A 13,971-nucleotide genomic window follows, 5' to 3' on the forward strand; every position below is an offset into this window, starting at 1 on the left:
AATAAAAGGTCAAATAAAATCAAATGTTCCATTTATATAATATTAGGTTTTTGTTGAAGATCTGATAACGTTCAGTGTAAAAAAATATGCAAAAATAGAGAAAATCAGTAATGGGGGCAAATACTTTTTTTCACAGCACTGTACATTCCATTCTCAGCATCAACAAAACTCTCTCTGTCCTCTATCTTGTTAAGTGTGTTCAGGTGTGTTGGCCACACCCACTAATTGGGCACACCTGATCTTAATGAGCGCTTGTTCCCTTTGAAATGCGGTCTGTTTGAATAGACTAAAATGAACAGCTTTGCATGTGTAAAGAAAACATGGCATGCTACCTCCATCATGGTGACGCAGTGGACTAATTCCATGGATAAAGAACAGATGATTATAGGTTGAAATCTTACTGATGCCGTGTCACAATAAAACATAGATGTGTTTGCACGATTAATGCCTAAGGAAATTAATTTCCATGTATACTATCTGTGCTTGGAGTTAAAAAAAATGAACCCAGGGCCCAGCGGTCTAAGGAACTGCGTCCGTGTCCGATCCCAGGCTGTGTCGCAGCCGGCCGCGACCAGGAGACGGCACACAATTGTCCCAGCATCATCCGGGATAGGGGAGGGTCTGTCCCATCGTGCTCTTGCGACTCCCTGTAGTGGGATGGATGCATGCCCACTGACTTCGGTCTCCTCCGACACATTGGTGCGGCTGGCTTCCGGGTTAAGCAAGCAGTGTGTCAAGAAGCACTGCGGCGCGGGTAGGGTTGGGTTTCGGAGGACGCATGGCTCTCGACCTTCGCCTCTCCCGAGCCCGTACTGGAGTTGCAGCGATGGGACAAGACTGTAACTACCAATTGGATATCACGAAATTGGGGAGAAAAAGGGGTAAAAAATAAATAAAATGGTAACCCAAAATAATTTAGCAGTGTTATTAAATGTCTAATTGAAACATTCAGTGAACATTTAAAGGAAGTTATTCAAAAACCTCCAAATGGTCTACAATTTCCATTCTCAGAGCATTAACTATTAACATTTTCAGAACCTCCCTGCAACCTAAAAACAAATGTCCCCAGAACAGGCAACATTTTCACTTCTGTTCTCAAAACATTTAAGAAACGTTCAAATCAAATCAAATGTTATTTGCCACATACACATGGTTAGCAGATGTTAATGCGAGTGTAGCGAAATGCTTGTGCTTCTAGTTCTGACAATGCAGTAATAACCAACGAGTAATCTAACCTAACAATTCCACAACTACTACCTTATACACACAAGTGTAAAGGCATAAAGAATATGTACATAAAGATATATGAATGAGTGATAGTACAGAACGGATTAGGCAAGTAGATGGTATCGAGTACAGTATATACATATGAGATGAGTAATGTAGGGTATGTAAACATAAAAGTGGCATAGTTTAAAGTGGCTAGTGATACATGTATTACATAAATATGGCAAGATGCAGTAGATGATATGGAGTACAGTATATACATATACATTTGAGATGAGTAATGTAGGGTTTGTAAACATTATATTAAGTTCAGTTTTAACTGTCAGGAAACATATGGCTTTGTTCCCACAACCAATGTGAAACCAAAAACATACGTTCCCACAACTTCCAAGGAACCAAATGTGGTAGCTGGGCTAACCATTTAATTTAACCACAACATATTTTAATAGCTTTTTCTATCGTTAAATTGTCAAAAGATTATACTTTTTTAAATTGTACTTTTAAAAGGCGTCACACCAAAGGACTAAGAAATGTACCCCTTTTTTGGCAATGGCAAAAAAGTACAATATTTTGATAAACATTTCTGATAAAGCTTACAATCTGTTCAGACCATGTGCTCCAGCTCTCTCGCCCCGAACAATGATACCCAAATGCTGGCTCACTGTTAAATCACACCATGTGGACATTGATTACATTTTGGCACCAAAACCATGAATCGACTTGGGGAAAGGAATTGTATCATTTTTTTTCATTAATTTACTTAAGTTAAAAGTTCAAAACCTTTACCTGTAACAGTCACAGCTTTGAACATTTATCCAAGGCCTGTCTGCTCATTGGGCAGCCGCCTATAGCGCCAGATTGACAAGGGCGCCATTTTCTGAGCTAAACTGACCAAGACGCACCTCCAACAACAACACATACAACCTCACATAATACTGCCCCCAAAAAATGTCAATTTCTCTCAACCAGTGACATATGGGCTTTTTAGGTGAGCACTGATGGTGCCCTGTGATAAGCAGTGTCCATTTTGTCAAATGCAAGGGCGCAAAATATTTTGCTTGTCCATTCCCGGCGCGCCTCACCATTGTGCTGTTGGAGAGACGCATCACTGCAGTTCTCCACCAACGTTGTCAAAAAACAGACACTTTTTACATCATGCAGGTTTCTCCGATCAAATAGCCTAACCTAAATGGCGCTCAATCCATTAAAACAGGTCAAAGTAAAAATGGACGCTACGGAATGAACAATCACAACTGTTGTCCAGGAGTTTCACCCCATTGTCATGATCAGTGGTTTCAAGTTTGTATCCGTCAATTATTGACAAGCTGATCATGGAGAAAAAGAAAACACTTGTTGGTAGCTGATATTCAGAGCTTGAATTGCCAAACTGATTAGTCACATAAATCGGGACTAATAAAGCCAATTTTTACAAAAGGTAGGCCAACAACATAGATGGGCATTCAAAAAATTCCATTGTGGGCGACAAGGTAGGCTACACCCCAGTAAGCACGAGCCGATGTCTTTTGGACGTCTTTTATTGGTCTTGTCCGGATCGGATGTCTTTTTTTGGTGTTTTACAAACATTAGGCTTACCACAGTTAGGCATTTATGAAATTCACTATAGGATATACCTCAGTAAGCAGTAAGCACGGACCGATGCAGACACCTTTTGGACGTCTTTTTTTGGTGCAGCCCGGCCTTGATTTCCACATCCACGGACATTGGTGTTTGGTCCGGACCAAATCTGAACCAATCATGTTTAGTTCACATTTGGTGCGGTTCAGACCGGCCTTGATTTCAATGGTCATTTATTTTTGGTCCGGTCCAAATCTTAACCAATCATAGACGTCGATGTTTGGTTCAGATTTTGTCTGGTAATGGACCAGCCTTGATTTGGCCCAAACATATACGTCTGGAAAATACTTATTTTCAACATCCAGATAATTAGTAGCTTATTTTCAACTTTAATTCAGAACTGAAAATGAACCTGATTTCAACGTCCGGAAAATATGTCTTTTTTCAACGTTCCGGAGAATATGTATTTTTCAACGTCCGAAAAATACTTTTTCAACTTTCATTCAGAACCTACATTGAACCTAACTTCAACGTCTGGAAAATATGTATTTCTGACATCTTTTCAACGACATTTTGCTTACTGTGACTATTCTAGTTTCGCCCGGGTGGTATTTTTTGGTCTTGGCTAAGGCGGCAGAACCGCAAGGAATGGCCCTGCATTTATCACCATTGATTCAAAATGGTAAGAAAACGAATTATACAGTGCATGAATTTACTTATGATCCAAGTTTTTAAAAAACAAAGCTTTAATAAAATTACATTATATATTTGTTTGCCATTACGAACAAAAAGGGTTATAAAACCCAATATCTTTTATAACTGAACCCAGTAACCACACAACAACCCTTATAAATACCTTTCAGGTCAAATTTTTGATGATCTTAACAAAAAGTTGATGAATTGTTCCTCTTTACATTCTACTAAACATTAAACTCTGTAAGGAAAAACATTTGTCTCGCCTGTTTACAGACAGGTTTTTACACAGCTGTAAATACTTCAGTGATAACAGGAATCCCCTTGCCAACAACTGGAGTTCTCTTGCCAGCACTTGGACAGGCAATGAAGTCTGGGTCATGCTCAGTAGGGCAAAACATACCAATGAATATGAGCTTTTCTTATTGAACAAATTCAAGTAGTACCTCACTGTTTCACCAGCTTCAAAAAGTGATCTACTGTGTAGTACCTATTGGACACAACCCTGGACCACTGCAATGTTCCGCTACATTTTTCGACTGAATGTGGCCCTGACTACAGGCTGGTAATAGAACAGCAGTGTTGCACTCAAGGCCAGAGTGGAGCACGAAGCATTAACATACGGGCATGGACATAACCAGCCAGCCAGCCAGCAGCAGCTAACATCTGGACGCCAGGCACCGTGGACGCATCTCAAATGACACTCTATTCCCTATAAAGTGCACTACTTTTGACCAGGGGCTTTGGTCAAAAGTAGGGCTTTGGTCAAAAGTTGCGCACTATGTAGGAAATAGGGTGCCATTTGGGAGGTAGCCGTGTCAGTCAGTACAGACACCCACAGAACCATCGCAGCTGAGCCAAGCATGTTCTCACATCTCAACATCCACATCCTTTGTTCTCATGTCTGGCCAGACCCAGAAAGACTTATTCATAGAATAAAATATATATAATTGAAGTAAAGTTATGGAATGGTTACTATATGGTTGGAAAGTGGAAACAGAACTAAGTTTATCTTCGGTCTCTCCAAAATGACCAATAACAATCTGTCCTTTATCAAATAAATGTATCAAACCAGAGGATACTAGCTTTATAATGTTCATGGTTTTGTCCAAGTATCTCCATGTTTTTCAGACCATGTCAGCTAACGTTTTTTTAGCCCATTGATTTTGTTGTCATGTTTCAGTCATTCAGATATCACATGAATACACATAAGACATGGCAAAATGTGTAGAATTGCAGGAAATTAGCTTTAACGCTTATTTAAGTTTTGGGAACCCATGCATTAGAGGAATGAATTGGGGTAGCCATAGGCCTATCTAAGCCCAAAAGGCTATTGTTATCATTCAATAACAAACAAATGATTTTATATAGTTTATATTAGGAGAGAAATAGAAGAGGATGAGTTTAAACTGTCCTTATAATGACCCCTAAATTATGTTCTGCCTTTAGTCGACACACACACACACAAACACAGTTATGTTCTATCCTCGTTGAGATCTAAAACACATTTCCATTCAAAATCCTATTTTCCCTAACCCCTACATTTCAAATATACTTTAGCCTCATGGGGACGTGGGAAATGTCCCCACAGGGGAGAACATCCCTTGTTTTACTATCCTAGAATAACAAACGGCTGCGGGACATTGGGGGCTTCCAAATATCTGCGGGGGGCAACATCGACATATCTGCAGTGTGTGGAAACGGTAGTGATGTTACCGGGAGATATTCGTGATTCCTCCTGCTTTGAGCTCTGCCATATCGTTCCAGCTCCACGTGGTAATTTATGAATATTTCTACATGCTAATGTGTGGCTCCAGAGACACACACACGCTGCTCCAGAAGCGTCTCTACTCGGCTGCATAACAATGGTAACTACCAGCATGCAGCAAAAAGGCGGGGTGCAGAGGGCGATAGAGTGAACATTTATTTATAACAGACGAGAGGGGGATAATGGAAGAGGGGGATAATGCAAATGCACAGAGAAGCAGTACGTTTAAGAAAGATACACCTCTTACAGCCCAATGACACTGACCTGTCTGCGAAAAGACATTCAATAACAGCATTGTCGAAGTGTGTTAATATAAGTCAATGCAGCTCTGTACAGACATGTTTCCATTGCTCTAATTCCTTATACTGGAGCAGTGAACAGTCATCACAACCAGGAACGTTGAAACAAATTCTCTAGGGAATGAATGACCTTGATTTTAGAGGTTATAATCTCAACAAAAGCACTAATTAGGCCTACTCTATGCATAGGAGCACAAGGACTTGTCAAACACTACGTCTAGACGTCTCGTGTAGTGCTATGCCATCATGTTATGGCTGATGTATTAGAAGAAAAGTATTTGTCAGCATCATTCTGTCACAAAACAATACATCGAAGCATGCCAATATGATCAAATGGAAAATAAATATGTTTTGATCATATGTTCCATCGTATGACTGAAAATTATCTGCGTGTTTGAAACAATCTTGTAACAATTCACTTGGGGAAAATAATCCATGTTTCTCTCAATGGATCCAAACGCCATCATGTTTTAGGGTTTGTAAATCATTCTAAATCCACTGCAACATTTCCTTTTATAACAGATCTTTCAACGGTCTCTATGCAGACATGTGGGACACAAAAGGCCTGCAACACATCTGCATTTAAATAATGTTTTTGAACTAAATTATCCAGGGTGAGGGAATACTTTTACTGCCCATTATACTTGAATTAGTCACTGCTGTTTATGGTGTAAGTGAGCACACCAAATATACATTATAACCTACATTCCAAAAGTGGCCAGAAATTGTAAGGGGGTTTTCCCATAAATCAAATCCATGTTTTGGATTCGTGTCCGCCAGACAACAGACCAACCTAGACAATGCTATTAGTAGCCTAGCCTACATTGCCATTATGTAGACTTTTGGAGGGCAACAGCATATATTCCTAGATGTATAATTTCCCGGTTTTATCTGGAGGGAGACCACATCGATCACAGCAACCGGCATGTTATTTTGGTATGGTTGTTTTTAGAAACTAACCCTTAACCGATTGTTGACAGGTGTATAAATCGAGCACACAGCCATGCAATCTCCATAGACAAACATTGGCAGTAGAATGGCCTTACCGAAGAGACCTTTTAAAATCAGTTCGTCACATTTAGCTCTTATCCAGAGCAATTTACAGTAAGTAGCATAGTGAGTGCAGACATTTATGCTTGCAATGAAACTCACCTCATTTGTTGATTAGGCTACCGCAGAAAAACGTACCATAAAACGTATAAATAGCTCCTTTATTAGATAGCTAGCCTACATTTAAATCATTGTATGAAAGAGATCCAGTTTTAGGACGATGTTTTCTCGGTTGCATTTAGCCTTGCAGGCAGCGTTGTGCCCGAGACTGGTTTAGAGAAGAGTGACGTCAAACAGCCCCACATTGCCAAGTATGACCAACCTCACCGAAGGAGATTTATTTATATATACACACACATAAATAATAAAACACCCACCATTGAACTCACCTGCAGCCTCGAACGGTCCATGTTTAGCGGATGATGCTTTGGAGAATAATACTCAGCATTTGGCAAACCAAAATATTGGCATTCTCAGAAACAATTTAGTGGTGCTGCAGAAGTAAAATGGACCCAATGGACACACTTGGTTACATACTGGTGAAAATAGTCAGTAATTTGTTGTTTCAAGAATAGGCTATTATGTTCAAACTAAACTACTTGCAATAATTACGTTTCACCCATTTCGAGAACCCTATAAAGAGGTGTAATAAGGTAAAAATCAATAAATGCATTTGTGGAGTGTTTATTGAACAGTAACAAACCAGAGTTACAAGTGGTGTTTCATCTCTTCACTACACCAACACTGACTTTGTATACAAGATATACATATGTTTGTAGTTTAAGGAGAAACCAGGATTTATTAAATTACACAGGTAAAGTTGAGAAAGGCAACGGTGCACAAGACCAGACAGACATTGAACCGACTCAGAGAATATCAGCAAAAGTTAGTAATATGACAACTGATTAAACAATGACTTAACAGTAGTCATTTGGCAATGGTGTGCAAAGGCTTTGTTATGATCTACCACCTTGAAGATCCATCCTGGCTTTGAATTGGTCAACTCAACATTAGTCTCTGGAATTCAACACAAGTCTGGAGGCAAAGCTCTCATCTGGAGGTGTCTGCAGCAACATGGTCCAGTTCTGTTGATGAATTTTCCGTGGTGTCCCCTCCTCCTATTACCTCTGATACAATCTGGAGGGGAAGATGAGCAGTTTAGCTAAACCTAGATTCATTTATAGCACGCATTAACCATCAACAATGTAGAGTGCCTTCAGAAAGTATTCATACCGTGTGTGTGTAACAGCCTGACTTCTAAATTGATTAAATAGATCTGTTTCTCCACATAATGACAAAGTGAAAACATGTAGACATTTTTGTAAATTTATTGAAAATGAAATATCTAATTTACACAAGTATACACACTCCAAATAGAGCTCAGGTGCATCCAACTTTCTTTGATTATCCTTGAGAGATCACTACAACTTGGAGTTCACCTTGTTGCCAATTAAATTGTTTGGACATAATTTAAACTACAGAGTTCCTTGGCTGAGATGGGAGAACCTGCCAGAAGGACAAAGGTCTCTACAGAACTTCACAAATCTGGGCTTTATGGGAGAGTGGCCAGACAGAGGTCACTCCTGAGAAAGAAGCATGACACCACGCCTGGAGTTTGCAAAAAGGCATGTGAAAGACTGAGTATAAAGCAAAAGATTCTGTGGTCTGATGAGACAAATTGAACTCGTTGGCCTGAATGCAAAGTGCCATTTCTGGAGAAAACCAGGCACAGCTCAACCTTGTAACGCCATCCCTACCATGAAACATGGCGGTGACAGCATCACACTATGGGGATGCTTTTCAAAAAGGCAGGGACTGGAGAAAGGGGGAATAATGAATGGAGCCAAATCTTTGATGAGAACATGCTTCAGAGTGCAAACGACCTTGGAACGCAAAATCTTTGCCCCAGTCTAACAGCACAACGACGCCAAGCGTACAATGTCACTAATGGCTTCAGAACAAGTACGTGAAAGTCCTTGAGCGGCCCAGCCAAACTCCAGGCATGAATTCCATTGAAAATCTGTGGAAAGTTTCACCGCCACTCCCCATCTAACTTAACAGATTGTGAGAAAATCCCCAAATAGATGTACACAGCTGATAGACATACCCTAGATGACTCAAAGCTGTAATCACCAAAGGTGCTTCTATGCGAATACCTACGTAAATTAGAGATGTCTGCATTTTATTTTCAATTACATCTGCAAAAATTATACATTTTTATCCCCACTTTGTCATTATGGGGTATTGTGTATAGATTCAATTCAGGCTGTAACAACTAAATGTGGAATAACTCAAGGGGTATGAATACTTTGAAGGCACTGTACATTTTCAATCTACTCAACTTTATAAGAATGTATCTCTGTTGGTTAGTCATTCTTTTCAGAACTGCTACAACTACTATGCTGAATAATAATAAATAATAAATCACATACACACATGTTGGAAAACTCTACATATTGCTGATACACAACCATGTTTAAAATGATTTATAGTCAGACATTGGGGAGCTGGGGTGCTAAACTGACATGTGGAATTGTTTTAAGACTGTCATACATTTGGTTTCCCATCTCTTCATTCAAAGAATCATTCACGGACACAATTACTGACAGTTGTGGCTGCTTCGTGTGATATATTGTTCTCTACTTTCTTGCCCTTTGTGATGCTGTCTGAGCCCAATCATTTTTCTACCATGTTTTGTGCTGCTGCCATGTGTTGCTACCATGCAATGTTGTCTTAGGCCTCTTTATGTAGTGTTGAGGTGTCTTGTCGTACTGTGTGTTTTGTCCTATATCTTTTGCCTTCTGGTAGGCCGTCATTGTAAAGAAGAATTTGTTCTTAGCCGACCTGCCTAGTTAAATAAAAACTATGGATCATTTAGCCATTTGATTTGGAATTTTAGGACCATTCCAAAGTTGAAACCTACTCATGCCAGGTTTTTTATTATGGACTGTCATTTCGCTTTGCTTATCAGAGCTGTTCTTGTCATAATATGGACTTGGTCTGTTACCAAAAAGGGCTATCTTCTGTATACCACCCCTACCTTGTCACAACACAACTGATTGGCTCAAATGCATTAAGGAAAGAAATTCCACAAATTAACAAGGCACACCTGTTAATCAAAATGCATTCCAGGTGACTACCTCATGAAGCTGGTTGAGAGAATGCCAAGCGTGTTCAAAGCTGTCAAGGCACTTTGAATTATCTATATATTTTGATTTGTTTAACACTTTTGGTTACATGATTCCATAGTTTTAATGTCTTCTATTATTCTACAATGCAAAAAGAAAATAGTAACAATAAAGAAACCCTTGAATGAGGTCTCCAAACTTGACTGGTACTGTAGATTTGCCTTTACTACTAATGCCCAAAGAAATGCATTGAATAACACTCAAATCTCAAAAAAGACAGTAAAAACATTTAGAAGAAACAAGGTTTAACAAGGTGTGTCCTGAATCTAGGAGATGAAAAATACATATTTTTTTTACACATATTTAACCCTTGGGTAGGCACAAAACTACCGTCATACTTCAATTTGTTTATTTTTGTACGGGTACCGATTACCTTCATATGAATCCCGTGACACTTGTGGGGGTCCTAGACCAAAACGGAGAACACGCGAGTCTCCCCTTTCCATAATGGTAATAGTTTGTAGGCCAAACCGTTCGGACGCTACAGATGTTTACATGAGAAGACCGATTTCCGGGATGTCTCATGGTCTGACAAACATTGCTCTTATTCAACCACCTGTCACCGCAGATGCAGAAGTGCGACACTGGCGGATGTGGTGGATCGAGACGCATCCAAAGTAAAAAAAATAATTTTTAAATAACAAATATAAAAAATATAAAAAAAGTTCCCTAGCCTAAACCGATGGATTTTGACAGGGATTTTTTTTATTATGCAACTTATGTATTCATGTATGTATGCATCTTAGACCAGCGCTTCAATCGACTCTCGGGGGTTAAGAAATCAAGGGCGACAACTCACTTGGTCCTCTATAGACTGCAGAACTCTCTCAGAGAGCTCCATGTCAGCAGAGTCATCGTGTCCCGAAGCATCCAGCTCGACCCCGGTCAGAATGTCCATAGGACCCTCAGCGATGGCCCTGATAGTCTGGTCCTCCAGAGCCAGGGCCGTGTCAAACATCAGAGGGGACGGAGGACACCCCACTACATCCAGGTCCTACAGGAGATGAACAGGAGAGGGGCGGGGAAGACAGTGGGTAAGTGTTACAAGGTGTTTCTATTCCTCAGCCGAGTAGATTAATGCAGCTACATTACAGGGGAAGTAAAAGGCAGAGTTGTGACAGATAAACACTAATGCTATGGTTGAGCACACACAGCAAGCCAGTGAAATCCAACCCTTTTCAATGGGGACCCCATTTTTTTGCGCCAGAATTTCTGCCTACCCTATCCCACCAAATCTAATGAAACTTTAAAATCTACAAATGGATTTATCAATAAATAACCTTCAATTTATTACAATCTCTTAAAATGAATAAACCAATAAATACATTTCAAAACATTTGTATATTGCCCCATACAATAATCTGTGTAGAAATATTATTCAAAGGCCTGTCGACTTTGAATAATACTGCTGTGAGCCTTGTTAAAAGGGATTACGTCGGGAATGTGGAAATGAAGCCCATAATCTACTTCCCTAGAATCAGATGAACTCGTGGATACCATTTGTCTACATGCAGTTTGAAAGAAGTTGCAAAGGATTACCTCAATTGCTAACTAGCATTTGTGGTAGTGAGCATTGGCTCGCCAAACTACCTCTAACTTCCTTCATACTGCACACAGAGACAATTGTATTCACGAGTTCATAGACTCGAGAAGAAACACCCAAAATCTCGACGTATCACGTTAAGGCCATTCTAGAAGGTATGAAATCAAAGTATTTTAGACGCTATTTTGGTATCAGACTCATGAAACCAAGACTTTAAATGTTTATATTTTTGTTCAGTATACATGCAACATGTTTAGACATTCTGGGGGGTGAAAAAAAGAAAATCAGTTTTGGAGGAATAAACGTGTTTGTTGCTTCCAACTGAATTTACTATCCCCTTTGTTAATATGGGGGAAACCAACAGACCATGGGAAGATGTTAATGTTAGCCCGGTTTGGATCTGGACAGCTACAAGCTGTCAGACTTGATTAGGGCACCTTTAGCAATAATGGTAGCAGAAAGAGTGAAAGTAAATCTTGGGGGGGGGGGGGTGAGATACACACCTCTGACTCCCAGCAAGTTTCCTGTTCTTATGATATACTCATAGCATGAAATCCAGACACGTTGTGTGGTAACATTCCACCCCTTGTACGGTGTCATATGCCAGAGTACAAGCAGTGGAATGTTAGCACAAAACATCTGTTCTCAACTAGCCTACCTGGTTAAATAAAGGTGAAAAATAAAAAAATAAGAGCAGGAAACTTGGTCAGACTTCACGTACGTCACTGAACTCTAACGGCAGGCTCTCCGTGGGCTGTAGCTCTGCAGCACTCAGGTACATGTCTTTGGGCAGTACTGCATCCAGCTGCTCTGGGGTCAGGGCCGTCTCCTGTTCAGGCTGGTACATGGGGGGAGGCAGGGAGAGGTGCAGGGGGCAGCGAGGCTCCTCTGACTGGCCCATGTGAACGGGCCGGTCACAGGGAACATCCTTCAGCCCCGGACACATCTTGAACAGTACCTGGTTACTGTCCTGGTAGATGTCTGGATGTCTTATGGTAAAGAATAATAACTGACATCCACAATGGCAATTACATCAGTTATAGTCTCCCATTAAGATACTTCAGGGTATTGTGTATTACTCTGCTATAGGAACCAATGTGAGGAAGCCTAGAAATCAAGGCTAGATCAGCTCATCTTCCTTCGGTGTTGGGCATCTATAGGAATCATGGGCATGCAACAGAACGTCAGAAACAAAAAAAAAACACCAGTTAGACCAGGGGTGTCAAACTCGTTCCATGGAAGGCCTAGTGGGTCGCTGGATTTCCTTTCAATTAAGACCTAGACAACCAAGTGAGGCGAGTTCCTTACTAATTAGTGACCTTAATTCAGCAATCAAGTACAAGAGAGGGAAAACCCGCAGACACTCTGCCCTCCATGGGCTAAGTTGGATACATACGCGTTAAGCAAACAATTAGCACCGTCATTACAATTACCACACAAATAAGCAGTCTACAACAACAGCATTAAAACGACTTAGGTAGTTTTTACTAGCTTTACATCACAAGTTCACTACAATAACAGTATTTGGGTATTTGTTGTGTGAGACGCTGCAAGGTACAAATAAATGGCTTAAAAAGGCTTGGTTGGTTTTGTACAGCAATATTTTGCAACAGGTTGACAAACGCTTTGCTCGGAATTAACCAGGTTTTTATTGATTCTTGGAATAACATTTTAAGCAGAATTACTTGCTATGTCAACCACTTGATTACTAGCAGACCAACAGCGTAATGAAACTGGCGTACACACGTTTCTGTTCGAAAAAAAAACATGAAGTAAAAAATGTTAAAATAATGGACTTGTTTGTTCCTTCCAACTGAATTGACTATTCTCTTTGTTAATATAGAGAAAACCAACAGACCATGGGAAGATGTTAATGTTGGCCCTGTTAGGATCTGCACAGCTACCACAAACTGTCAGACTTGATTTGGGCCCTTTTCGCAATCGTGTGTAGTAAAGGGAGAGTGAAATTAGTCCATGAATATTCTGCAGGTCAAGCACATAAGAAGTTAGGGTTCGAATGGGAAATACGTTATTGTGCAGACTGGTTATCAAGCTTGGACCGCCTTACTAACTAATGCTCCAGTTAACTAATGCCCCCCGCTTTCGGCACAACAAGCATTAGTATGCTAGGGTAACACCTTCACAAAAGTCCACGAAAAAGATTAATGCAAATTTGAAAACGAACTTTAGATAAACACATGACTGATCATAGAGGACACCAGAAGAACCGTATGAAGGATACGAGAGACGCAATGTCGTGTCATTGGGAGACACTGGTTAGAACAGCGGGTCCCTTCCACATAGGAGATACACCTCTGGCTGGACCGCATCGTATGCGCCTGTAGAGAGAACACACACAACGACAGGAATAAGGTTAAGATCCTCAAATTCCTCAACCAAAGTTTGGTTGAGGTTAACGCACATGGTGACCAGTTAATGCAACGTCTTAGTCCGGATACACCAAATCCGGCATACTGCCTGCGTTCCCACAAAACACCGTTTTCCCTCTGCTGGCACTATTGTACTGAGACGATATATCAAATTGATGCTTTAGCACAGTATTCCAAATATCTGTATCGCAAGAATCACATTTATTTCTGAGCGTGCTGCCTTTTTGGTCTGGTCTCC

General features: G+C 40.3%; 1 protein-coding gene and 1 non-coding gene across 6 annotated transcripts in view; both read right to left on the reverse strand.

The window, feature by feature from the left end:
* Window positions 1–7,280: 7,280 nt before the first annotated feature.
* The window catches only part of LOC139368456 (KAT8 regulatory NSL complex subunit 2), a 29,340-nt gene continuing 22,649 nt past the window's right edge, over window positions 7,281–13,971 (reverse strand). For all 5 annotated transcript variants that reach the window (XM_071107368.1, XM_071107367.1, XM_071107366.1 and 2 more), the window contains 4 exons: window positions 13,586–13,682; window positions 12,065–12,324; window positions 10,600–10,794; window positions 7,281–7,749 (listed from right to left, as the gene is read on the reverse strand). In XM_071107368.1, coding sequence (XP_070963469.1) covers window positions 7,663–7,749; window positions 10,600–10,794; window positions 12,065–12,324; window positions 13,586–13,682 — 639 coding nt within the window. In that variant the 3' untranslated portion in view covers window positions 7,281–7,662. The remainder of the gene's footprint in view (window positions 7,750–10,599; window positions 10,795–12,064; window positions 12,325–13,585; window positions 13,683–13,971) is intronic.
* LOC139369036 (small nucleolar RNA SNORA2/SNORA34 family) lies at window positions 13,142–13,277 on the reverse strand. The gene has a single exon (XR_011627038.1). It is a non-coding gene; the product is annotated as a small nucleolar RNA SNORA2/SNORA34 family (small nucleolar RNA).

Source organism: Oncorhynchus clarkii, chromosome 16 (assembly GCF_045791955.1).
Source record: "Oncorhynchus clarkii lewisi isolate Uvic-CL-2024 chromosome 16, UVic_Ocla_1.0, whole genome shotgun sequence".
Lineage (NCBI taxonomy): Eukaryota > Metazoa > Chordata > Actinopteri > Salmoniformes > Salmonidae > Oncorhynchus > Oncorhynchus clarkii.